General features: G+C 46.8%; 1 protein-coding gene across 6 annotated transcripts in view; it reads left to right on the top strand.

The window, feature by feature from the left end:
- Positions 1–128: 128 nt before the first annotated feature.
- Positions 129–27434, top strand: part of UBAC1 (UBA domain containing 1) — a 185442-nt gene continuing 158136 nt past the window's right edge. For 2 of the 6 annotated variants that reach the window (XM_048512271.1, XM_048512273.1), the window contains exon 1: positions 131–312. In XM_048512271.1, coding sequence (XP_048368228.1) covers positions 172–312 — 141 coding nt within the window. In that variant the 5' untranslated portion in view covers positions 131–171. Of the gene's footprint in view, positions 313–586; positions 861–27434 lie in introns of those variants that run through there. The other 4 variants (XM_048512269.1, XM_048512268.1, XM_048512272.1 and 1 more) reach the window with 4 other exon arrangements.

Below are 27434 nucleotides of genomic sequence, written 5' to 3'. Positions count from 1 at the left end.
CCCCGCCCCGCCCCGCCCCGCCCCCCCGTCCTGCTGCTGCTGCTGCCGCTGCTGCCGGCCACGGCTCCGACCCAGGTGGGCGGGTGGGCCGGCCCTTCCACTCGGGGCTCCGCCTCCCAGCCGCGCGCCCCGCCCCCTGGCTTTGGGTCTCGAGGGAGGGAGGCGGCGGCCATGTTCGTGCCGGAGGAGAAGATCTTCGCGGCCCAAGTGCTGCGCCTCCGCATCTGCGCGCTGGACGGGGCCGAGTGGCTGGAGGAGGTGGCCGAGGACACGGCGGTGGAGCGCCTCAAGGAGCGCTGCTGCCTCAAGCACGTAAGTCCGCCCGCCCGCCCGCCCGCCCTCACTGCACTCCTGCTCTCCTTTTCCTCCCTCACAACAACCCTGCGAGGGAGGGTAGGCTGAGCGAATGAGCAGGGATTCGATCCCGGGGCTCCCGGATCCTGGGCCAACATTCGACTCTGCCTGCCGCGCCTCCATGAGTGTCCGTCAGGTGTGTTTAGGAAGTGGGCGGGGCTACGTAGGCAGGGGAGGTGGGCGGGCGAAGGAGGGACTATGAAACCCCCCCTCCCCTTCGTGTGAGCATCCGCAGGCAGGCAGGCAGGGCTCGCAGCTGTGGGGCGGCTCTATTCCCCGGGCGGCTCCCTCGCTGGCAGCGCCCGCAGGATCCCGCCGCTCCGAGGTCGCCCGCTCGCTCCACCTGAAGAAGGCCGACCCAGGCCCCTTCCCCGCCGGCCTGAGGCAGCGTCAGCCCCTCCTCCCCCTCCCGGCTCCACCGCCACAGCAGCCGTGTTGTGACAGCCATTTTGTGGCTCCGACCATCGGGTTGGATCAATTCCAAAGGTCCTGACAGGCTCAAAAAGGTTGGGGATCCCTGATTTAAAAAGTTTACAGCGACACAGAAAATCTGTTGAAATAATTGAGAAAAAGTCATAATTGAGAAAAAGAAATGAAAGGTGCATTCTTTTGCAAAACCATTTAGTAACTGAATTAATGTGAGACAGGAGATTGCTTTTGATGATTTAGTGTTCTCCAGCTAGCAGATTTGATAGATGGGACCACCTGCCTTGAACTTTTTTGCACCGTGGTGGTACCAGGAAGTTACAGATACAGTTATTTACAATGGAAGCTGTGAGTATGCGTGCGATCCTTTAGTTCACATTGCATGAAATATTCTTTGTAGAAATCATGAGCATCAGCTCTTTTGCTGCATGTTTCTGTGCCATGGTAGTACCATGATGTTCTGGATAAAAATTGGTAAAATCTGTGGACATGAATATGATCTGTGATTTTTCAGGAACTGTATGTAAAACTAGTGCATTCTAGTACCATAAAACTGGCAAACGTCCAAACTTCTTGCCACAGGCTGGCACCAATAATAGCTCAGTTTTTTTTCTGGGTGGTGAACTCCATTAAGAAGAAGAAGAAGAAGAAGAAGAGTTTGGATTTATATCCCCCCCTTCTCTCCTGTAGGAGACTCAAAGGGGCTTACAATCTCCTTGCCCTTCCCCCCTCACAACAAACACCCTGTGAGGTAGGTGGGGCTGAGAGAGCTCAAAAGAACTGTGACTAGCCCAAGGTCACCCAGCTAGCGTGTGTGGGAGTGTACAGGCCAATCTGAATTCCCCAGATAAGCCTCCACAACTCAAGCGGCAGAGCTGGGAATCAAACCCGGTTCCTCCAGATCAGAGTGCACCTGCTCTTAGCCACTACGTCACTGCTATGCCACTGCTACTAATATTAATGGTACACATTTTCCTGGAGAAAATGACAGGATCTGCTCTGTTGAGGACTCTCTCCTCCCCAAACTTCCCTCTTCCAGAAATCTCCAGGAATTTCCCAGCCCACACTTATGATCTGTGTTCAATTGCTTCATGAAGAAATCATGAGAGGCCAGAGGTCGTGCACCTTGAATCCATGTTTTTTGCATGGTTGTGATGCTACAGAACAGAGAATCTGTGTAGTTTGTGGTTCAGTCCATGGACATTGAGCTGATGTGTGTATTTAATCAATTTTTGTGGAGTCCACATAAAAATGAAAGAATCAATGGCAATATGTGCTTTCAAATATAATTTTTATGCTGTGGTAATCCCACAGATAAGTATCTGATGATTTTTTCATTGCTAGTATCTTCCATGGATGTTAATGTAGCATATTATGTCAGAATTAAATTTAATGCGAGTCCAGGCAAAAATCATGAAGATCCACTAATTTTAGTGCAGTTTTCATACTACCGTGGAATCAACAAATGCTGGAACTGCGGATTTTGTGGGGCACTCCGTGGATTGTGATGCAATGTGTACAGTGTATTTTGGTGGAACCCATTTAACAGCCATAAAGATCCATAAGGATCCAAGTATTTAGTGCTGTGTTTGCACTCTGGCAGTGCCACAAAGTGTATAATCACTTCTGTGGTCACAGACATGATGTGTGATTTTATTATGAATTTTGGGTGACCCCACATAAAATTCTTGAGGATCCATGCTTCAAAACCAGGTCTTTAGTGGCACCATGAAGCAGTGGATCTGTGATTTTGGTGCAATCTATGGCTATGGACATAAGTGATTTGATAGAGATTGGAGTGACCCATTGTAAAAATCCTGAGGGTCCATGCTGTGGAACTACATTTTTGTACTGTTGTGGTGCTACAAAGCCATGGATGAGTGATTTTTATGATTCTGCCTATAGAGTAAGACATGATCAACAATGTAATGGAAGTTTTACTTTTGTCTTAGTATAAAAATCATATTAATGCATGAGGATCCATGTCTAACACCCATGTTTTTGTATTATTGGAACACTACAAACACTACCCATGTTTTTTATAAATCATTCTGTTGTCCTGGCTTTGATTTAATGCTGGGTTTGGGGGAGTTCTCTAGAAAAAAAACTAGATCCATGAGGATCAATGTAGATTTGGCTTTTAATTTTTGCCTTTGATGCAAGAAGCATGGAGACCCTCATGCAGAGCAGTGGGCTGCTGGACAAGCCCTGATTGATTCAGCAGATCGACAAGGCACAGAAGAATCTGAGAAAGCAGCTTGCTTTGGCAAGACATGTTTACTGAAACTTTTCCTTTCATGTAAAGGGTGTGTAAAGAATAAGAAAGTTTCCTTCAGCTTTTTCGTATCCTCCTTTGAGAGGTTTCTTTCTCTGCCTGCTTCCCTTTCCTGTTTTCTTAGGCAATTAATTTGCAAGTGAGCAGGTTGTTGGGCTTTTCTTAATTTTGAATGTTATTTAGCCTGTGTGGTCATTCAGTTTCAAGTCTCTGTGCTTGAGATTAGAATTACGAGCTGATGAAGTCACCTGTTGTTTGCAAAAGGTCACTCCAGGAAAACAAAAATAAACTTGCCCCAGCAGCATTCATGACCAGGGTGTATTTGATTTAAACCACAAAGATTTAAATCATGGTTTTCTACTTGAAGACTCATTCTTGCTGGTATAATAACATTTACAACTAGATGAAGATTTCATGTTTGAATTAGTTTTACAGTTATATTAAAAATTACTGATTTTGTTATACCATATACGATATATCATAATTATACAGATAATTATGAAATTACCAGCAGTAAAGCCTGTTACAGTGATTAATACAATGGGCTCTAGGCAGCTGTTTGTGGGTTAACAGTGGCAACCAAAAGGGCCGACACCTGCCTTTCCTCCCCAGTTGGCCACCTTTTTTCATTTGTTCTCCCTATTCTCTACCTGTCAGTCTCCATCTTGGTGTCCTCCATAGCCCCTCCCCAAAAAAGGTGGATCCTGGCTTAAGCAAGGGGTGGGAGAGCCAGCAGGGTGCCTGTAAAGATTTAGAGAGTTCTCCCCATCTCCACAGGCAATTTCAAAGCCAGGATCCTGGAGATTTAGGGACTGTGCCTGAGGGAGCGGGTTCAGTAGGGACATGATATCATAGCTGCTGGCAGGGAAGGTGATCTCTGTAACTGTAAGGGTCTGGTACTCCAGTCAGCAAAGATTCAAGAACTTTTCAAGAGGTTTATTGGAACTGTGTCAGCCCAAGATTTAGATAGCCAAAACTAAAGTTTGGCTCTCTGACCCCTGGTATATACTTAGCTCATCGTAGTTACAACATAGCTCATCCCCTGATCCCCCCTCCATCGCATTCCCATAATATCAGCATAATAAAGACTGGTGTGAAAAGAGCATTGTTTTGGGACAGGAGGTTCTCTCCTTTGGAGGAAAGCAAATAAGAGTGAATGATTAAGCTATATTGACTAGTTACATACAAGTTAAGGAGGCCTCCATAGCTTTGAGCGATGATAATGGCTTGGCCAGTTGTGGCCCTGATGCAGACCTGCAAGATGCCAGGCCAAGAATGGCGCGGTCTGACAGTAACCCAGAGATTTTGTACAGTTGCCACCCTCCAGGTAAGTCCTGGAGAACTCAGCTGTTCTCTAGGAAGCTTTCCTGGAGAAAGTGGCAGGGTCTGCTCTACTGAGGGATCTCCCCTCCCCAAACTTCTCCCTTCACAAATCTCCAAGAATTTCCCATCTTACAGTTGTGTGTGTGGGGGGGTAACCCTATCCCTTCCCCAGACAAAGCCATCTTTCCTCATTTGACTGCCTCTGTAGTCTCAAATGAGGAAGTGGCTTTGACTCTCCCTCTCACCAGGACAGTGCCCTCCACTGCACTTGCCAACCACATTGCTGCGTCTGCTGGTTTCCTCACAGGCGCTGAGGCCAGCAATGCTCCGAGGAGACAATCTGAGGAGAAGGTGTTCTGCAAGGGCTCCATGCTCCCTCGTCCTCCAGGCCCAGTGGTGGGTAGAGCAGCACCCCTCCACCCCCTGCCTCCTGGCTGCCGCCACCTGATCCCAGCAGCAGGAGGTGGTTGGCACAGCAGCGGTTGTGGCATCCTGCAGGGCAGAGAAAAGTTTCATAGCTGCTGGCCTCTGAGCAGCCCAGGTGACCACTCACCATGCAAGACTCACTTTCAGCCAATATTCAAAAGTGCTGGTAACAGCTTGGCAGTGTTACTCAGCTTTCACAGGTTGTGAACTTATTTTTAAGGAATCTCCACCAGCTGCTAAGAGAGTAACAGCACACAACTATTTTAAGTAGCAATGGGGAAAATAACTTGGCTTAGCAATACGAGAGGCAGGCTGGGTAGGAATCTTTAAAGACTATGTATACCAGAAATGGCTTGAAATGTATCTGCAGAGAATTCACAAAAGACCAAATTGCAGTTTAAATATTTTTATATAAATTTTGGTTGCAAACAATCACACAGTAAGAAGTCAAGGCCCCCCGGGGATCGGGCGGTATATAAATTGAATAAATAAATAAATAAAGGCACATACACACAGTTCCTAGGATATAAACAGGGAGGCGAAGATAGGTGGGAGGATAGCTCAGGGAGTTGGGGAAGCAGGGACTATACGTTACCTAAATTCAGCTGAAGAAGATCTTGTAGAAGGCAAGAATTCAGATGACCAGTATCTGAATCCAGGCGAGGGACGAATTCGTGTCTCACACCACCAAGACCAAGGGAGGTTCAAGTTAGCAATGAGCACTGGAGTTGGGATTCACAGTACTTTTATACCCTTTTGCCCAGGTAGGGGCGGGAACAGGTGAGTTTTCAGTCTCATTTTCCTAAATTCTCTGGAACTTCCCATGCTGGGCTTGCAGGGCTGCGCTAATTAATCAGCTCTATCTATTGTTCTAAGTACCCGGAACAATGGGGGTCAATTGCTCTTAGATTAAGTCAGGAAGCACAAAATGGCCTTATGCAGAGTAGCTCTGTAGAGACACTGCCCAGGTTATTCAGATTTTGGCTGAGACATTAGACCGGGGAAAGGTGGGTGGTTTAGGAAAGTCATAACAATAGGGACAACAGGGTCTTGAAAACAGTTTAGTTTTGCACATTTTGCATAATTGTGAACAAAGGGGCATTTTTGGAGTTATTATGCTAAGCTAGCAATAGAAAAGAATAGGTTTAAGGCCTGCATGATTTCTTTGGTCAAGTCAGCTGCATTATGGTTGCCATCTCTCCAGTATACGAAAAATGGAGGGAAAGAAGAAATAACATTTCTTGTTGAATCCAAAACCCTTTTCTCTGTCTCTCTGACTTTCTACCACTTCCTCTGACTTTCTCTTTCTTCTGCGCCTACAATGGCATAAAAGAACCAGAATGGACTGAATAAAAGTCCAGTGATCTAAAAAGCTAACTACTGATTTCAGTATGAGCTTTCATGGCAGAAACTCAGTCACAATAGGTAGGACTACCAGCACTTTTGAATATTAAGTGAAACTTTTTGTTCCACTACCCCTCCCCCCGAAAACTTCTATGATGTATTATCAGTAATACATCATAGCATATTGTTGTCAAATTTCTTCACATTTCAACAAAACATTGGAAAAATTGAGAAATTTCTGAGACTTTTTAATGCTATACTGTTTGAATGAGAAAAAACTTGCCTTAAGAAGCATTTTACTAATTTGAAAAGATAAAATATTTAAACAAGAGTTTCTTTTTAGTTTTCTAATTTTTCTGTCAGAAGTTGAAAGAAAGACCTTGGGGGGGAATGCCCCCCCCAAATCCTCCCCAAACTATTATTTACATTCTTTAAAGAAAATGGTAATCTAAAGTTATCAAATATTTTTCCACACAGGATTTTAGCTACTTCTACAACTTGCTTTTCAATCTGTTCATCACTTTAATCTCTAGTTGCAGTGACCTGTGGCTATCAAACAAAGCTGTAACTATGGTTTGTTATTTCAGACATTATGCTAACTATGGTTTGCTAGCTATTTAGAACTCACTGTTTGTCAATTGAAACATCAAACCAAGCCACAAGTAAGTTTCCTGAACTGAGCAGACAATTGTAAAATGATTTGGGTATTGTGGTTTTTTTAGAGGCATCATTAACATCAGTATTGCTCACTAGGGTGAAAGGAAGCAGCAGAAAATTGTTTTCTTTATTCACAATTCTACTCAGGGTTGAGGAACTTCCTGTCTTTATGACACTTGTTTCTGGCTGGAACGTTTTATCAGATAATTTGTAGTCTTTTGATAAAGGTTTTTGGTGTGTATCTGAACTCAAGGTACAAAAAAGATAGTATGGAAAGAGAAGTGCTGTTGAAGGGATACCTTCTAGGAATGTCCTGCAGAACTGCCAGAAGATGCTTGCAGCTTGTTAAACCTGGAGAAGAAGAAAGGAACACGGAACTGGGAATAACCATGACTTCATTTTTAAAGGAATTTCTGTGCCACCTCTTCAGAGAACCTGCTTGAGGTGGCTTACAAAGTAGGACGTAATAAAACTATATCATTAGAACTGATAACAACTAATACACTGTAGAATTACAACATGAAAAACCTAGCAACAGTATAAAAATAGCATAAACATTGCACAGTTTACATTGAATCTTATAAAACACTTTTCAGCCCAGAAACAGCTTATTAAAATTATATTAAAAGATCGACCCCTTTATTAAGAGCCTGGGTGAAAAGAAGCCTTCTCCAAAAGCAGCAACAGCAGGCAGGCACCAGGTGAGTCTCCAGGAGGAGGACAGACAACAGGTGAGGTGCCTCTGGGGACAGAGCCCCCTTGCTGATTACTGCCTGTCTCATCTCTGATGGTGGGGGAGCACAAAGAGAGAAGGGCGTTGGGGGAGGCAGGTAACACAGTAAAGGGTGAGGCCTTTAAATGAAGAACTTCCTACTCTAACTTACTCCACTTTGGTAGAAGCCATTTAAGGGCTTGACTGGTTAAAAACAGCCCTGTGCTGTAAGAAGTCATGCAAATACTGGAACCCTCATGTCATATGCTGTGCACGGCAGGGTCATTATTCAGTTAGTTATTTGTTTATTTCTTGGATATAAGTATAGACAGATGGAACCTTCCTTTACAGGCACAAGTAGGTGCAAACAACTGGTACGGACTCCATGATTTTCTATCTCTTTTGCCACCTCAGAAAGCCCAGGAAGCTGGATAAGTTGGGTTCTCTTTTCATCTGCTGTGTTACCTGGCAATACTGATACTCAGAAACCTCTGTATTGCTTATAGCAGTTGCAACATTTTCACTCTTTCCTGTGAGTTGCAACATTTTCACTCTTTATGTGTATAACCTCAGTAAAGACACTCTTGTGTAGTGTTCTAAGGTGTTGTGCTGCTTCCTTGCCTTCCTGTTTTCACTGCCACCAAATGCTCTCACATTAGAGTTCTTAGCTGAACCTAAAGACCAGGATAGCTTAGAGTGCAGACAACAGGGGAGGGGGAATTGTGGGTGCGGCAGGGGGCCCGCTGACGTGAATGCCCCTTGCACCAGCATAACAGGCAAATATGTCATCAGCAGAGCCCTGCATGGTTGTCAGGAGGCCTGTAGTTGGGGATTTTGCTCATGCTGCTGTTTCAATGCACTGGGGGGGAGGATGGAATGGGTTCAATCCATTTCTAACTGTCTTTTCACTGTTGCTGTAAAATGTGGTGCAGTACCAGGTGGTGCTCAAGGTTTGCCCATCTTATGTTATCTTCTTAACATTTACTTTTAGGCACGCTTTCCCAGGCTGGGGGGTGGGGGCTGCCAGTTGTTTTAACTACTGGATTTTGCGCAGGTATTTCTCAGTTCTGGCTTTAGCCCGGGAAGATCCAACACCATTAAAACTACTGTTCTTCGACAAGTTCCTTGTGTGTGTTTTTGGGATTCTGATGTTCAGCCAGAACTGCCCGTAGGTTGAATTCCACGTGGCTGTGCATTGCTGGAATTTCACCCTTTTATTTTTACCTTGTAAAAGGGAACTAATTCTGTGGACATGACTTCGCCTGAAACCCAGCTGGGAGAAGTACCTGCGACAGCAGAGGCTGGGCGTCCCATTTCTGCAGACTTGACTGGGACTTCTGATTCTGCCTCTGACCCCGCTGAGGGGCCTCGGATGCAAGCTGGGGAAGCAACCGCTTTGGGAGCGGATCCCACTCCACCCGGCCTCTCAGACTCTACCAACCTGTTCCTGACTTCCCCCGTTAGATGGCTCGCAGGGAGTTACTGTGCGACGTCGCCGGGGCCTGGATTATTATCGAGACTCACGGACTGTGGGATTTGGTAGTGCGACTTGGGCGACCGCACCTCTGGCTGGAAATGTATCTGTTGCCGGCCGCCCATCCGAAGGAGCCGATTCCTCCGAAGCCAAGGCGTGGCGGATGCTTCGAGCTTTGGAAGAAGCGTGGGATTCCGAGAGAGAGGAGTACTGTCAGGCGTTGCACCAGATGGAGCAAAGCATGGGGCATCTCCGGGCAGCCCTCGTCCAGGCTGCTAAATGGCCAGGCTCCTGCTCACCTGTGATACCTTCCAGCACTACAGGGGACAACCCTGCAACTCCGTTTTAAAGTCGCCTGTTCAGGGGGCTGCCACCGTTGTGGCAGCGCCATCTCAGCTGCCCCAGCCTGCACCAGTTCACTTGCCTGCCCCAGCAGCTGTTCAAGTGCCTGCCATTGCTCCTCTGCCGCCGCCGGTCCAGTCTGCGCCTGTTCGGCCACCTGCTCCTGCCGCTCCCCAAGTTCTCTAGGGTGGTTTCGGTCATCTTGTCGGGTTGTTCTTCTTTACCACTTGCTAGTGAGGCAGGAAGAGCTTTTTGGTCACATCCTGTTGACGCCAAATTGTCCCAGTATCTTCCTGCCTCGCTAGTGAGCGCAGCAACCGGACAAGGTCCTTACAGGTAGTTTTTTCGATCAGGAGACAGGATCCTCTGTCACTTTTGTCTCTCCTTAGTCGTCCTAGAGGAAGTCAAAGTCGTGAAGATCGTTCCACCTGGTGTCGTCTCGCCTCTCCTCTGCCATACATCTGGATCGCTTCAGGGCATAGCCATCGGGCTCCCCTTCTCCCCTCTCGAGGGAGTGGACTTTTGTCGCATCTACATGGGACACACCAGGGCGGCGGCCAGGGCGTCCCGCTCGCCCTCACGGAGTAGGGGGTTCGAGCGGGCGGAGCAGCCCAGCGCTCCCCCAGCCGGCCATCGGGCACACCAGCGGAACCTCTCCCGGTCACCAGGAGAGCGAGGAGGGAGGTGCGCAAGTTCAGCCCGCCCGTGCACGGGCCGCTGAGAACTCCCTGCCGACAGCTGCGGCAGAGAAAAAAGCGCGGGAAGAAAGGGACCCGCTGAAGCGGTGCCGCGGCGCTTCGACTCTGCTGCAGAGACCGCCCCGCCGGTCGACCGGCTATCTGTTGCCTCTCGCCCATGGCGCACCGAAGATAGGAGTTGGCAGTTCCAGGCCCCTCTGGGCTGCAGGAGGCCATTCCCAACGCAAGCTGGTGATCGAATTTTTCTCATCAAGCCACATCAGCCGTGTTTTGGCGCTCAAAACTCCCTCCATTAGGGAGGAAGTCTCCCAGCAGATTTCCCCCCCCACCCATAGCAGGGTGCTCCTGGCAGACTCCACCCTTGACCCTGTCCAAGACAGTGGTCGCCAGCTATGACTACCAGGTGGGCATTCTCTTCAGCTCCAAATTGTAGAAGATCCTGATCGAGACCAAGGATCACAAGAAAGCCATGCCCTGCTCCATCAGACCAGACAAACCTAGATTCCCCTTGCCTGTGGATATTGGAAAACTTTCGCAAGGTGGCTACATGCTGGTCGATACAGGAGCCATGCACGGAGGATGTAACTTCGAGTCAGCAGAATTGTGCTAGTCGGAGAACACCTCTGTCTGGTCTGCAGTGATTGGTATGTAAATAGCCAGCAGGGCCCATTAAAGGCTCTGAGCCTACTCTGTCTGGGTCTGCAGTGATTGGAATGTAACAGTCCAGTGCAGAAGTGAAAAGGTCACAGCCAGGATGATTCAGATCATCTAGCTAATGCATTTCATGCTGGACAAAACTATATAAGAAGACCATACCCAATTAGTACCTCTCCTTCAACCTTCAGGTTCGGGACTCAGATTGTTGTCAGAGTAGAGGGAGTGGATAGTTATTGTTATTTTTGTCTCTTTGAGAAACAAGAGATAAAAAGTATCTCCTCTGTTGGAACCAAATTCACTGTCTGAGTGTTTTTTTTTCATAATTGCAAGCAGTTACCTCCTGTTCTATACCAAGGGTGAGTTGGCACCTAGTCCCTTTCCACAGCTGTGCACTAGGCCAACAATTTGCTTACAGGGCCCAGTATCCCAAATCCACTGAAGCTAGAGAGTGTCGAGGAGCAGTGTGTGACACGCTCCATGACATCCACCATGTGCAGTTTGCCTTTTGAACGGCTGGACTGCGGTAGGAACTACTCAGCATGGAGTGTTGAAAATGCAAGAGCTTTCTCATAATGCGAAGATTATGGGCTGTAGTCAGACCCCACCCGAACCCCAGGCACAGCAGCAGAGAAGAGGGCAGATGCGAGAGCCAAAGGCATCCATAATGTTGGCGAAGCTGTGGGAAACTCCCTGCTCATCTATCCTACTGGCTGTTGAGAAGGCTTCTGACCGCTGGAAGGTGTTGAAGGACCTGTACTAGACGCCAGACCGTTGGTTCCCAAGGTAATCTTGGACCAGACGCTTATACAATTTGAAGCTGAAAGAGGTGAAAATGCGGCTAACCATGATCCAACAGCTAAGCGCACACTATTCGCCGAAAGCTGGAAGACAGAGGTATGTGACTTTCACTGAACAGCATAAGAAGGGCCTATATTGTACCATCTCTCCTAGATGACAGCTGGGACACTCTTGTTCATAGTATGTAGAGCATAAAAAAGGAAGATGATTTAATTCCTAGACTATGTGGACTGCAACGCGGCTTCTGGAGCTCCATAGAACAATGAGGAGTTTTTGCCTTGAAGCCACAGCCAGAGAGAGAAGCCTGCTCTTTCCAGAGGCAAAAGTGAAACCCAGCTTCCCTGAACTGTCCAAGGTCACATGCACTTCGGCGTTGTTTCCGCTAGGGCTCTACTGCAATCATCTTCTCGAGGGAGAATGTCACCCACAGAAGGGGAGAAGAATAAAGCTAAAAGGACAACGGGGAAGAGGAAAGAAGGAGCACCACTTTGACGAGTATTGTTGGAGAACCGGCGTCCAGAGAAACCAACCCATCTGGCTCTTTGACTCTGCCTGCTCAGAGCATGTCGTGAAATGCTCATCACCCATTGACTGAGGGAGTCCAAGGCAAGTGTGAAGCATGTCAGCTTACCGGCGATGGATCACCAGCTGCCACATACGCTGCAAGGAACTGCCTGCCATACCATGCCTAGGTAAAAAAGCCGTAAAATGTGTTGTGTGTCTCTCGGACTGGATTTTTTTGTTTGTTGAGTCAGTCCCAAGTTTAGCTGAACAAAGGGTACAAAACTATATTTGATAGACAGGGTTGAAGAAGTATGGCAGGAATGACACAGAGTGTGCAAAAGGTACACTCATGCGACAAAATGTATGTTATGACTGATAAGCAAGGGCAAAATGAAAATGTAAATGAATGTTTCAAGTCTAGCTAATAAGCCTATATACATGATGATTGTGTGCACTATCTTCACAGAGTCCTAGGATAATGCAAAGCCAGCCACCATCAAGCAGTTGGTAAAAAAAGTATGTGATTTGGAGTGTAAAGCCTTGCAAAGCATGTTCCTAAGACTGTTCAGTCTGTAGTGGGGTTAAGGTGAAATCCTATCCAATCCCCAAAAGAGCTATAGACAAATGGAAAGACCATTTGAACTAGTCCCATGCAGACTTAGCTGGTCCCTTTCCAACGGCCGGGGTGTAATTTATATATATTTCTGTTGATTTGGATGATTATTATAGCAGATATTCTTACTGCTTGCTGTTGATGAAGCCTTTACAAGGTTTAAGGAATGGGTCTCAATGATTGAACGGAGGTTCCCTCACAAGGTGGCTTGCCTGCACCTGGATTAGAAGGCGTGTGAGTTCATGGGGGAACAAATTCCAAACATGGGCTGACACAGAAAGGTATTAGCCACAGGAGAACAAATCTGCTCAGTCTGGCTGAAAATAAGTGGCTATTGAGAGGGAGACTAGGCATTCTTCAAACAATGCTGGGATTGCATGATAGATGCCAAGAGTTCCATTCCATTTCTGGGAGAGGTTGGTCTTAGCTGCTACACATGCGTAATAAACAGGGTTGTGGAGTTCAAGTATCAATGAAACACCATTTTTTTTTCAGAATGTTTGGCAAAAGGCCTCCCTGGAAACTTACCTTAGAACATTTTGGGAGTTTTGCTAACGTCCTCAATCTCTGTGACAGCAAACGGGAAAAAAAAGGACAAAAGAAATGGCAGAGACCGGCGCTTTTTTTGTAGATATTTAGAAATACCAAAAGGCTATAGATTTTTCATTGGGTCATGGAAGAATTGCCATCTCAATGCATGGTGCCAACTTTGAAAAGCATACAGGTTGGGGAACATGTGCATCAAAAAAACTCTGAAGTGTCTCTTACCACCACAGTAAGCTTTTTCATGACACAGTACCTAGTGACAGTATCGACAACCCCCACTCCCTGTTCAAGGTCACACATCCGTTCGAGCCTTAAGCAACAACAGAACAGTGATAGTGATCAGGAAGGGGAAGCCAGAGAGGGGAGGGGCTGAGCAAACTGGAGTAGCTGAAGCTATACCCACGCAGATCAGAAAGAGCAAAATAAAGGCATACCCACCAAAAGGTTTATGGTACAAGAAGCGAGCGTGTGCCAATTAGGGACAGAACCACAAAGGTTTCCAGGCGATATGTTGAAATGTCCAACCTGAGGAACAGGAAAAAATGGAATCAGGCTATGGACAATGAGTTTGAATCCCTTGGTAAACTTAAAGTGTTTAACATTGTTGATAAACCTACTGATAAGCCCGATCATTAAGGTGCAAGATGAGTATACAGGCGAAACCTATACACCGATGGGACTTGCAGTAATATATAGCAAGATTAGCTGCACATAGGCTTCTCTCAAACACAGTTTCTGACAGTTATGACTAGACTTATGCACCCACTGCAAGGCAGAATCCATGAGATTAGTGATTGCTCTGGCTGGAGCAAAGAGACTTTACCAAAAACGAGGCACTTTGATTTTGAAACAGCTTATTTAAATGCAGATTTGCAAGAGACCATATACATGGTAAGCAAGCAATCAGGTTATGGAGTAATGGAAATGTTGATAAAGTTTATAAGCTCAACAAAGCTTTGTATCAGGGCTGGAAACAGCCAGCCAGATGTTGGAACAGATGGCTACACACAAAGCATTATGTGGAAACAAATTTGACCCAAAGATGTGGCTCAGGATGCTCAGTATATATACCAGAGGTACTGGTGATGAAATAATTACTTTAATGATCATGCTTGATGATCTCTGTGTGGTTGGGTGCAAAACAGACAACCAAATCAAACAACTTTACACCTGAGTTGAGGTAAACACTTTAGCCGAAAGACTTGGGGTATCTAAAGCAATACCTGGGTATTCAAGTCAAATTAAATCCTGAAGAAGGGGCTGTGTTTCTGTCACAAAACAAAAGATAGAAGGGTGCTCATACAAAAGCTGGTCTGGGTAAGATGCCAAAGTGGCACAAACCCCAATGGTGGCTGATTTTTGTAAGCAAGATAACAGCAAAGCATTTGAAAGGCAAGACCTATATCGCTCCTTAATGGTGGCAGCCTGCTGCACATTGCTAACTGGACAAGACTAGACATAGCTTTTGCTGTAGGTTTATTAAGTTAGAACAGCTGCAAAACCTACTGAGAAAAGACTGGTAGGGGCTAAAAAAGAGTAATTAGCTACTTGAAGTTGAACTGTTAACTATGGTTTACACTTTTCTAACCAAAACAATAAGGACTTAGTGGTGTATCACCGGACAGCTTCCATTTGCAGAGGACTCCAGGGATGTACTTAAGTCAGTTGAGTGGTTATTATATATGCACATGGCAGCCATCCTGGATTTGTTGGAGATCTCGAAACAAAACAACGGTTTGCCCACTTCCAACTGCTGAGAGGCAAGAGTATCGCGGCTCTTAATGAGGTAATGCAATGAGCTAAGCAATGGGTCATGCAGTTTTCAAAAGACCCAAGTGAGAAATGTGAACAACCTATAATAGTTTTTAAAGACTCACAGACATGTATAGCCATGGCAAAGAGCCAAAACCTTAAAGAGTCGTATTACTAAACATGTAGCTGTGAAATTCCAAAATGTAAAACAACTGATACAGTCACAAATATGATTAAGTTGCAGTACTGCAATCATCTGTAAACATAGTCGACATCTTAACAAAGCCACACCAATACAAAAAACATACCACCTTGGTGTTTTGGTTTGGGTTTAGTAGATGTGTACAATTTGGTGAAGGACTCTGTACAAAGTGAGGGAAATAAGTAACTCTGTGTGTACTGACTATGTACTAACTATATGTAATGAGTGTAAATAATGTGAATGACTCTTTTGTTTCAGGTAATTTCATTTTGTGTTTGTACTATTATGTAATGTGGAGCAACATCTCCAACCAGATATGAGAAGGTACTGTGGGATATTGAAAATTGTTAGGTGCTCATATGTTGGTATAGAATGACTGGAATGTAAAAGTCAGCAGAATTGTAGAGGTCGGAGCTTTTCTGTCTGGGTATGAAGTGATTGGGATGTAAATAATCCAGCAGAATTGCTTGTAAAAGGTCGGAGCCTCTCTGTCTGGGTCTGCAGTGATTGGCATGTAACAGCCAGCAGAAGTGAAAAGGTCACAGGCCAAGGACAGTTAGATTATCTAGCTAATGATTTGGTTGGACAAAGGAAACTATATAAGAAGACCGTATACCCACTCAGTACCTCTCCTTCACCTTCAGGTTCGGGCTCAGATTGTTGTCAGAGTAGAGAGTGGATAGTTATTGTTATTTTTGTTCCTTTGAGAAACAAGAGATAAAGTATTCCTGTTGGAACCAAATCTACTGTCTGAGTGTTTCTTTTTCTTATACTGCAAGCAGTTACCTCCTGTTCTAGCAAGGGTGAGTTGGCACCTAGTCCTTCCGCTGTGCACTAGGCCAACAATTCTCTCATAGGCCTTCCTTTAGGTCCTTTTGCTCTTCCTTTTGCCCCCAGCGGGAGAACAGGCAGCCTACCTGGCAGGGTCAGAATTCTTTCCGGAAGAGACAGGATTTCCGAGGACCACCTAGAGGAGGAAAATCCTTTCGTCCTGACCCTTCCCAGGGAAACAAAGCCTGACTACCACGAGGTGCCGATAGGAGGCCGGCTTCTACATTTTCAACATCAGTGGCTACCTCCCTTTGCCGACCAATGGATCCAAGAGATCGTTTCTTTCGGCTACTCCTTAGAGTTCCACTGTTCGCCGAGGGACCGATTTCTTCCTTCACCCATCAGTTCAAACCCGAAAAAAACAGCAAGGTTGAGGATGGCGATCACGCACCTGATGGCCATCAGGGCGATCGAGCCGGTGCCAGCGGAGCAAGTGGAAATGGGGGTTTACTCCCATTTCTTCACTGTTCCCAAGAAGAACGGGGACACCAGAGCCATTCTCAACCTCCGCCACGTAAACCGGTTTCTTCGCAAATTCCGCTTCAGAATGGAAACCCTCAGGTTGACGGTCGCGGCCATCCAACAAGGCGACTTCCTTACATCTCTCAACTTGATGGATGCATATCTACACATTCCCATCAATCCTTCTCACTACCACTTCCTTCTTTTTGCCCTGGGAAATCTTCATTTTCAATATGTCGCCCTCCCATTCGACTTGGCTACAGCCCCACGTGTCTTCACGAAAGTTCTGGTAGCCTTGATTGCCCTCCTCCGCAGTCAGGGCATTCATGTCCACCAATACCTGGACGACCTCCTAATCAGGTCAAGGTCCAGGGAGCCGGTGTCCAGGGACGTTCGCACAGTACAGAGGACACTGTCAGCGCACGGCTTCGTCATCACCCTGGACAAAAGTTCCACCAGTCCTTCCCAGAGGATGGAGCACCTAGGTGACCTGATAGACACCACATCCTGCACCCTCTTCGTCCCTCCTGCGAAGATAAAGGAAATCCAAGAGGTCTGCCACAAACTACTATGGGCACGTTCCACCTCTCTGCTCCAACTGGCTAGTCTGTTAGGCCTCATGTCCACCATCGACCTCATCCAATGGGGCAGAGCTCATGCCCGTCCTCTCCAAGCACTTCTACGCCCCTATGCGACTTCCATCATCCGCCAGAGAGACCAAACACTGCCCCCTCCCCCTCGGTACGGTGCAGTCTTCGTTGGTGGACATCCACCAACAATCTGAGTGGGGGGAAGGTCTTTGCAGCTCAGTGCCAGATCCACATATCCTCGGACGCCAGCCTCAGAGGATGGGGGGCCAAATTGGGCAAGCATTTTGCCAAGGGTCTCTGGACACCCCTCCAGGCTTCCCTACCCATCAATGTCCTCGAGGTCAGGGCCATTCTTCTAGCTCTCCGAGCCTTCAGGAACTGGATTCTTCAGCAGCACGTGGTAGTACACACCGACAACGTCTCTGCCAAGTGTTACCTGAATCATCAGGGGGGATCTCAGTCCTCCCAATTGCACAGTGAGGCCTTCTGGGTTCTCACTTGGGCAGAGGCCAACCTGGCATCCTTGAGAGCAGAACACGTGAGGGTTTGCCTGAACACCGAGGCAGACTGTCTCAGTCGCACCAGTATCTCGAATGCGGAATGGAAATTGAAGGCTCAGGTCTTCCGTCAGATTGCGGTCAAATTAGGAGAGCCGGTGATAGACTTATTCGCCACCCACCTCAACGCGCAGACCACCAGCTTCATGACATGCTTCTTCCACCCACAGGTGACGGATGTGGATGCTCTGTCAGCTCGATGGCCGCCAGGCCTTCTTTATGCCTTTCCCCCCGTCTCTCCTCCACAGGTTCCTCCAAAGGATACAGGAGAAGAGGCAAGCCATCCTGGTGGCCCTGGACTGGCCCAGGCTGTCGTGGTACTCCGTTCTCCCGCAGTTCTCCATAGTGACCCCATTCCACCTGCCGGTCACCCAGGATCTACTGTCTCAGGGCCCGTTGTTCCACCCGGATCCAGGATGGCTCAAGCTGACCACATGGCACTTGAGCGGAGAGGACTAATTCGCAAAGGCTACTCTGAGGCGGTCGTAGATACCATGGTAGCAGCCAGGCGCAGCTCGACCATTGGTATCTATAGCTCTTCCTGGAAGGCCTTCACCAGGTGGTGCAGGAGAAAGCACATTGATCCAGAGACCCCGTCTATTTCATCCATTCTGGCTTTCCTACAGGCCGGCTTTGCTACAGGCCTTCGTTGTTCCACTCTTCGACAACAGCTGGCTGCGATAGCCACCATCCTCCCATCTGTTGGGAAGGTTCCCATCACCAGAAATCCAGATGTTCTTCAGTTCCTGAAGGGGGTGCAACAGTCTCAGGCCCCTGTCTCCCACCGGTTTCCCTCTTGGCGGCTTCACACAGTGCTGGACACGCTCACCAAGTCACCATTTGAGCCGGTCCAGTCAATCCATATCCGCTGGCTGTGTATGAAGCTCCTATTCTTGGTGGCTATCACCTCCGCCGGCAGGTGTCTGAGCTTAGGGCCCTTTCAGTAAACCCCAGCCCCTGCCAATTCTTTCCAGACAGAGTAGTGCTGAAGCTTGACCCGTCCTTCCGACCTAAGGTGGCTTCTGGCTTTCACCAAAGACAGGAGGTAGTCCTGCCCAATTTTTGCCCCAAGCCATCTCACCCTAGGGAGAGGCTCTGGCATTGTCTGGACGTGCGTCGTACGCTTAAAGCGTTCCTCATATGCACTGAGCAAATCAGAAAGTCCGAGACCCTTTTTGTTAACGTAGTTCCCCCCGGCTGGGGAAGGCCATGTCTTCTGCTGCCATTAGCTCTAATATCAGAGGCGCATAAGGCAAATAATTTGCCAGTTCCAAGTGGGATTACGGCCCATTCCACCAGAAGCGCAACGACTAATGCTGCTCTTGTTAGACACGTCCCATTAGATCAGATTTGTAGGGCTGCCACATGGCTTCCCCTTCCTCTTTTGTCAGACACTACAGGCTGACATCCCTGGACGCCGTCCAGGCATCCTTCGGCCGAAGGGTCCTGGAGCATATTATTGGAGATTAACAGAACCCACCCTATTTAGAGTACTGCTTGGGGAGTCCCGACAAGATGGCCGAAACCACCCTAGAGAACGACCCATTGGATACTCACCGTGAAGGGGTCTTCTCTTGGGTGGCGAAGGCCATCTTGGCCCTCCCTGTTCTCGTTCTCCTTTGATAATATGCTCCTTCCCCTTCTGCACGATAGAATCTGTTCTGCATGTATCAGCTTTTTGGTTCCTTCTCTGTTGGGTTTACAGTTTTTTCCTCCTTTTGGCCATAATTCTAGTAAGGTTTTTTATAACAGCGTGTTAGGCTGTTTCTTCCTTCCTTCAATTGTTTCTGCTTATAGTCGCTCGGCTCGTCAGATACTGGGACAGTTTGGCGCCAACAGGATGTGACCAAAAAGCTCTACCTGCCTCACTAGCAAGTGGTAAAGAAGAACAACCTGACAAGATGGCCTTCACCACCCAAGAGAAGACCCCTTCACGGTGAGTATCCAATGGGTCGTTCCTGCCGCCATCCCGGTGCAAGGGCAACAGCCCCTCCTGCCACCACCACCGGAAGAACCTGCGCCGGTCTTGCCGGGGATGCCGTCCTTCGCACCACCGATTTGGGGGGCACCGGGGGGTGCCCTTCCACATCTGCCGCCTTATGGAGTGCCGCCCCCTCCATTTATGCCTAGGATCCGGCTGACTTCTCGTTTCAATGGAACTCAGGACTTGCTTCCAGCTTTCCTGGTTCAGGTAAATGCCTACATGTTGCAATATGGGCAGCAATACCTGAATGATTTTGAACGTGTGTGCGAGGTGGGCTCGATGCTGGATGGCCCTGCAGTGAATTGGTATGTGGGGCTCTTTGAACGCCAGGCTGGGGAGCTACGTAACTTTCAGGACTTTATGATAGCCCTACGTCGTCGTTTTGAAAGCCCATTTGTTGGGGAGCAAGCCAAACAGGAGCTCATGGATATGCGCCAAGGCAAGACTCCTTTTGTCGAGTTTGTTGAGAACTTCTGTACTGTGGCCAGCAAGATCCCGGATTGGGATGATCCCGTGAAAGTCTTCGCATTCAAAAATGCCCTGCACCCTGACTTGCTCAACTGGTCGTTGATCCGAGACAACTCTCAGACCTTGATGGAGTGGATTGTACTTGCGGGAACTGCCGATGCGCGGATGCGTGAAGCAGCCACTTTGGGAGTATAGTTCGGAAGAACTCCGACGGTGCCGTCGCATGAGGGGGGTGCACCCAGCGCGAAATCTGTTCACTCCACTCCGCCACGGTGTCAACTTTCCTCGGAGGAAAATGCCCGCCGCCTCAATCTCTTCCTCTACTGTGGGGGCGATGGACATTTTGCATCTGCCTGCCCAGCCAAGTGGGCACCCCCTTCCGCTACCTCTACTCCTGTTGCCAAACCGGGCAAGCCTGGCAAGCCGCAGCAGAAGGGAGGTTCTCGTGCCGCCGCAGCCTCATCCGTGGGAGGCGATCAGCCAATTCCATGGGAGCCCCCACAGCCAGAGCGGGTGAGTGACCCTATAATTCTTCCTCTTGTGCTCACTAATGGCCCTGGCTGCCCGAAGCTGCTGGTTCAAGCACGTGTGGATACTGGCTGCTCCCATTGTTTAATTCATCCTCGATTGGTGGAGGCTTTAAAAATCCAGTCAGTTGCCATGACAGAGACTATTAGATTTGACCAATTGGACGGCAGTCCAATGGGTGGTGGTCCCATCACTTCTCATACACCCAAGATTTTGGCTGGGTGTAAGAAACATTGGGAACGTCGCAGTTTCATTATTGCTCCCATTTCTCAGTACCCTGTGATTTTGGGGCTCTGTTGGCTAATAGATCATGATCCATCTGTGAAGCGGTCTCAACGAACATTGACTTTTACTGTGTGGAGACCACATGAAACCTGAACCACCAAGTCATTTGCTGCGCCCAGCCAAAGTACTGGCTTGCGCGCTGTCCCCGCCCTCTATTGATCCCACTGTTCCTGTTCCCTACTGTGATTTGCATCGGGTGTTTGAAGAAACTGAGTGTAATACCTTGCCACCCCACCGGGACACTGACTGTAAAATTGAAGTAATTCCTGGAGCCAAGCTCCCAAAGGGACTACTTTACCCCATGAGTCCGGTGGAGGATGCTGAATTGAGGGCTTTTTTGGAAAAGAATTTGGCACGTGGATTTATTCAGAAAGCCCACAGTGCTTATGCAGCCCCGGTTTATTTGTGAAGAAGAAGGATGGTTCTTTACATCTTTGCACTGATTTCAGGGGTTTAAACGCTGTTTCTGCCTCCAACAAATACCCCCTCCCCTTGATTAAGGATTTGCTTGCCAATCTTGGCTCTGGTCACATTTTTACAAAGTTGGATTTACGTGAAGCTTACTATCAGGTACGCATGGCTGAGGGTCATGAACATTTTCTGCTTTTAATACTCGCTATGGCCAATTCGAATATCTCGTCATGCCTTTTGGACTCAAAGGAGCGCCCTCTGTGTTCCAGAGTTTGATTAATGGCATCCTGGATGATTTATTGTTTAAAGGTGTGGTGGTGTATTTAGATGATGTACTGGTCTACTCTCAAGATGAGCAGTCTCGTGTGGCCCTGGTTCGGGAAGTATTGTCTCGCCTGTTGGCTAATTCTCTGTTTGTGAAACTTTCTAAATGTGACTTTCACAAGCCTCAGCTGGATTTCCTTGGCTACCGCGTCTCGGCGGCTGGATTACAAATGGACCCCGCTAAGGTTGCTGATGTTGTAGCCTGGTCCCCTCCTCGGACTTGCAAGCAACTCCAGTCTTTCCTGGGCTTTGCCAACTTTTACCGTGACTTTATTCCTCACTTTTTGTCCTTGGCTCTTCCTCTGACTGATCTTTTACGCACCAAGGAGAAGGGGGCCGCTGCTGCTCGTCCTGGTGCCCGTTCGCCTTGGAGCCCCGCTTTTCAGTCTGCTTTTGATTCCTTCAAGGCCTCCTCAACTTCTGAACCTATCCTTGCCCATCCTGACCCATCCCTGCCTTTCGTGCTTCATGTGGATGCCTTTGATAAAGCTATGGGTGCCGCCTTGCTTCAGAAGGATTCTGATGGTTGCCTCCGTCCCTGTGCTTACCTTTCCCGCAAGTTCTCGGGCGCTGAGGTTAACTGGACCATGGGAGACAAGGAGACTTGTGCTATTAAAGTTGCCCTTTTGGTGTGGAGGCATTTCTTAGAGGGAGCAGAGCACCCTTTGAAGTCTGGACTGATCACAAGAACCTGGCTGCTTTGTGTTCTCCTGGTCGGCTGTCTGCCAAACAGCTTCGTTGGGCTGACTTTTTTGTGCGCTTTCATTTTACAGTTCACTTTTTCCTGGGCAAAACCAACCGTTTGGCTGATGCCTTTTACAGACCTGCCTTTGAGTCATAGCAAGACAGTGATATGGACTGTTGTTGATCTGTTTTCTAAGCAGGCCCACTTCATCCCTTTCACCTCAATCCCCACGGCACAGAAACTGGCTGAACTGTTTATGCTGCATATCTATAGGTTGCATACTGCCCCCCGGAAGATAATTTCAGACAGGGCCCCCCAGTTCGTCTCCCGCTTTTGGAGGGCCTTTCTGAAGTTGTTGGGGGTGGAACAGGGGCTCTCCTCAGCTTACCATCCTCAATCCGATGGCGAGAGTGAGCGATCCCATCAGACATTGGAACAGTACCTGAGGTGTTATGCAAACTATCAGCAAGATAATTGGGCTGAATTGTTACCTTATGCTGAGTATGCCTACAATAACTCTGTTCATGGTAGTACGGGCAAGACACCCTTTGAAATGATCCATGATCGGTCTGCCCCCCCTCTGCCTATGCTCCAGTTGGATAACACTCCTGCGCCAGAAATTCAGGACTGGGTGCAATCTGTTGCTAAGCAGTGGCCCGCTATTCTGCAAACACTCACAGAAGCAAGGGACTCATACAAGTGCCAGGCCAATAAGCACAGACGTGACTAGTGGTGGGGGACATGGTCTATCTCTCCACAAAAAACCTTCGTGATATTCATTGTCCATCAAAGCTGAGTGCGAAATATGAGGGGCCCTTCAAAATTGTTAGAGTGATCAATAAGGTGACTGCTGAACTAGATTTGTCTAAGGCTCTGAGTAAAATCCACCCTGTTTTTCATTGCAGCTTGCTGAAGAAAACATGTTCCCTGGATGTCTGGCATCCAGAGATGACTGTGCCTCCTCCTGTTCTGATTGATGGCACCAAACATTATGAACTTTCTGATATTCTTGATTCTCGCATCTATCGGAACCGCTTGCAGTACTTGGTCTCTTGGAAAGGATGTTTACCTGGACAGAATCAGTGGATTTTTGCTGAAAATGTTAAAGCTCCTCGCCTTGTCAAATTGTTTCATCAACGCTGTCCGAGCAAGCCGGGGGGAGGGCCTTAGAGGGAGCAGAATGTCAGGAGGCCTGTATTTGGGGATTTTGCTTATGTTGCTGTTTCGATGCACTGGGGGGAGGATGGAATGGGTTCAATGCATTTCTAACTGTCTTTTCACTGTTGCTGTCGAATGTGGAGCAGTACCAGGTGGTGTTCAAGGTCACTGCTTGCCCATCTTATGTTATCTTCCTAACACTTACTTTTAGGCGCACTTTCCCAGGCCGGGGGGGGGGAGGCTGCCAGTTGTTTTAACTACTGGATTTTGCATGGGTTTTTCTCCGTTCTGGCTTTAGCCAGGGAAGATCCCACACCATTAAAACTACTGTTCTTCAACAAGAGTTTGTGTGTGTGTTTGGGATTCTGACAATGGTGCTGTGGTAGCCGAACACAGAAGCTGCCTCAGCTCCCGAGCTCCACCACAGGAGCCCATGCCAGTGCGGGTGGGGACTTCCCAGGGGTGGCGCTGACCTTAGTTGGCTTCCACAGAGCTTCCAGTCTGGGAAAAGCACCTACACCTCCTGTGTCATGGGCTGCCCACAAAGGAGGCATGAGGCAAAGTTTAGGGCATACTCACAGCTTTACTGATACAAAATAATCAAAGAAGCTCACCGCTCCATTGGTGCAGCAAAGGTCACACAAGCTCAGTTCCCAAAAACCAGTTCAGCAAAGTCCATAAGGTCAGGTGTAACACAAGGTTTAGCAAAGTCGACAAAGTCAGGTTCAACACAAGGTTCAGCAAAGTCCACAAAGTCAAGTTTACCACACGATTCAGAGCAGGGCAGCCAGCAATGTGAGCTTTTGTCCTCTGCAAAGGCATGAAGCAGCAACCAGTCCTCTTTATCCATGTAGGACTAATTGGCTAGCCTCAGGGAGCCAAGTCTGTGAGCTCTCACATCTTGCTTAGGGATCCGGGAACTAGGAGCACTGCAAGCTGGGGGGGGGGCTGGAGGTGAGCTCTGGGCCTGTTCTGAGAACATTGCAAGAAAATGGAATTCATGTATTTCATGCGTATCTTATTGTATTTAGGGCATAGAAACAAAGAATGGTCAAGTGTTTCAACCGTAGTCATATCACATGAACAAACTCTTTTAGAACATTCTATATTCTTAAATCTTCCCTCCAGGAGAGCTGATGGCAGCATATTACATCTTGCAATAGCCAAAGCTCTCCTCTGGGTGAGATTAATCAGCAAAGATATGTTGTCATAATTCCACGCTCGCATGGGATTAATAATGTAGTCGGGGAGCAGGTTGTCTTGGCTGCAAAAATCAAATAATGAAAACCAAGAGCCTATTCTTAACTAGTCTGAAGGCTTCCACCTTTGTGACCATAAGGAGTGATTCCAAAGGGAAACCAATAGCTTCAACCTTTCTAAAGATCAAAGTATACCATTCTGAAATAAAGTGATCTGATAACAAAGAGGGAATATAACTATTGGATCCCACTAGAAAATGTATATGCAGCCAATATTTTATGGCCCTTATCCATGCCAAGGTTTCTAGAGTTGTTTGGCCCATCTCATCTTTTAACATAGCTAATTTCCAGTCTGTTCTCTTCACAATAATTAGCAAAACTGTACATTAGGCATTTAAGACCAATACTGGACAAGGACAATAACACTGCATCGTCTGCATACAACATTAAAGGAACATGGGTAAGATGTAACTTAGGACTATGCCCATTCACTGATGCTGAAGCATGAGGTAAATCATTGAGGAATAAATTGAATAAAGTAGGAGCCAGTATGCAACTTTGTTTAACCCCCCTTAAGGGTGCTAATTCTGCTAGCTAACTGACCTTCACCGTAGCATCTAACTTGGCAAACAGTGTTGGTATACAACTGTTTGATCAGGAATAGAAGCCTGGGGTCAACATTCAATGACCTCATCTTGTCCCACAGAAGATTTCTTGTCACAGTATCAAAGGCTCCTTTAAGGTTGATAAAAACAGCAAATAATTTAGAAGTCTTACGAGTAGTATACTTGTTTACCAGATGGGAGAGTACTAAACAGTGATCCAAGGTTGATTTATTCCTACTTATTAACCCAGGAAATTGCGCAGCACACCGGCTGGCTGGTAGTGAAAACATAAACAATTATGGTCAAAAAACACAAATACGCGAATTTGTTTGAATTGAACTGTTCATATCATTATTAATCGAGGCTTGCATTGCCACAGCGGAGCAGCTTGTAAACAGTGACGCTTGAATTTCGCAACAGCTGAGCAGCACTCGAACTCTTTGGCAAGAATTTGCTGGCACCACATTCTGTTATGGACTTTTGTGGTTTGCATTCTGCTGTTTTTGATACATAGCACTGAATAAGGAATCTAGCTTCTTATGAACTATACCTCTTTATATTTAAGAATTGTGATGCAATTGTACCAATAGTTTAAGAACTTATGTCAATAAGATACATTTGAGTTTTTGAGACGATAGTAGATTATTTATTTGACCATAATTGTTTATGTTTTCACTACCAGCCAGCCGGTGTGCTGCGCAATTTCCTGGGTTAATTAGTTTCACGCCGCACACCTGTTTGTGTTCATTTTGTGACTTATTCCTACAAAATCCTGTTTGCTCAGGTCCAATGATTTAGTTTGATCCAGCCAAGTTTGTAATCTAATTAATAATAATTTTGAATAGAGCTTTCCAATTACCGATAGTAGACTAATTGGCTGGTAATTGGAAGGATCAGTAGGGTCTCCCTTTTTGTAAATTGGTACTAATATGGCTAATTGCCAGCTGTTTGGGATAACGCCTGTATTAATGATGGTAAAGACTGCTGCCAGGAGAGGGGTCCACCACTCCAGATCTGATTTCAAAATCTCCAGGATTATTGAATCTGGACCAGCCGCTTTCCCATTTTTTAGCCCACTTATCAAATCAGCAATTTCCTGTACTAAGACAGGGGGCCAGTCAGGCAATTCAAGAGGGTCTTCCACTGGGCACGGGGTTTCCAACTCGTCAGCATAAAAAAGGTTAGTAAAATAGCTATGCCAATTTGATGGGGAAATTGATGAGGTTGATGCCAGACCCAGATTATACGTTCCATTAATCAGATACCAAAACTGCCTGGAATTATTTGTTGTGGACGCGTGTAAAAGTTGGTCCCACTTAAATTCCGCTAGTGATTGCTGCTTATGTTGTAAACAATGTTGGAGATAGCACTTTAGATTTTGAAGACTAGCAAGATCCACGTTGGAATTTGATTTTCTGAATCTCCTGTACAGGGACCTTATTTGTTGGTTAATTTTAATACATTCCTTGTCAAACCAGGAATTTTTTGAACTTCTTGTATCTCCTCTGGGATGGTCTTTGCTTATCAAAGAATTTGTCAATTGGGTAATTAAGTTGTCAAACAGCTCTATCCCCCCTCCTGGACTGTTTGCTTTAATTATACTCAATTTTAAATTGGAAACAAAAGGCAATTTTACGAATGCTTTAAAAGTGGCCTCAAATGAAAATGTAGATCATTGCTGATGGCTTCAAGATTTGTGGTAGACCCAACAGAAAGAGAAAACACTAGAGGGAGATGGTCACTCAAGGCATAATCATCAGTAAAAAAACTGGGAAATGGAATCCAAAAGTTGAGGGGAAACAAGGACATAATCTATCACACTACAACCATTGACTGGCATAAAAGTAAAGCCATCTGCATTAGAGAAATTTCTCAAACCGTTCAGCCAAAGTTTGTTGAAACACATAGCAAATTTGGCTAAATTTAGACCTGCAAAATTACTAATTTGATCTTTTGAATGTTGAACTGCAGGAGTAAATAAAAATTGTATTACTTCAGAGTCACAAGTCACACTGTCCAATAACGAATACACACAGTTGCCCACTCTAGCGTTAAAATCATCAGCCAAAATTATTTCAATAGAGGGAAAGTTGTTTTCTAGCTCTTCAACATAAATAAATGAAAATTTCCCAAGTTCTCAACAACATACCATGAGTTAAACCTGTGGGGATATAAACATTTATTATAATCCAAGAAAACTTTCCTAGGTGAATGTTAATGGCTTGAGCTATTGGGGGACAGCTT

Source organism: Sphaerodactylus townsendi, linkage group LG12 (genome assembly GCF_021028975.2).
Source record: "Sphaerodactylus townsendi isolate TG3544 linkage group LG12, MPM_Stown_v2.3, whole genome shotgun sequence".
Classification (NCBI taxonomy): Eukaryota; Metazoa; Chordata; class Lepidosauria; order Squamata; family Sphaerodactylidae; genus Sphaerodactylus; species Sphaerodactylus townsendi.
This window is presented reverse-complemented; position numbering and strand designations above follow the sequence as displayed.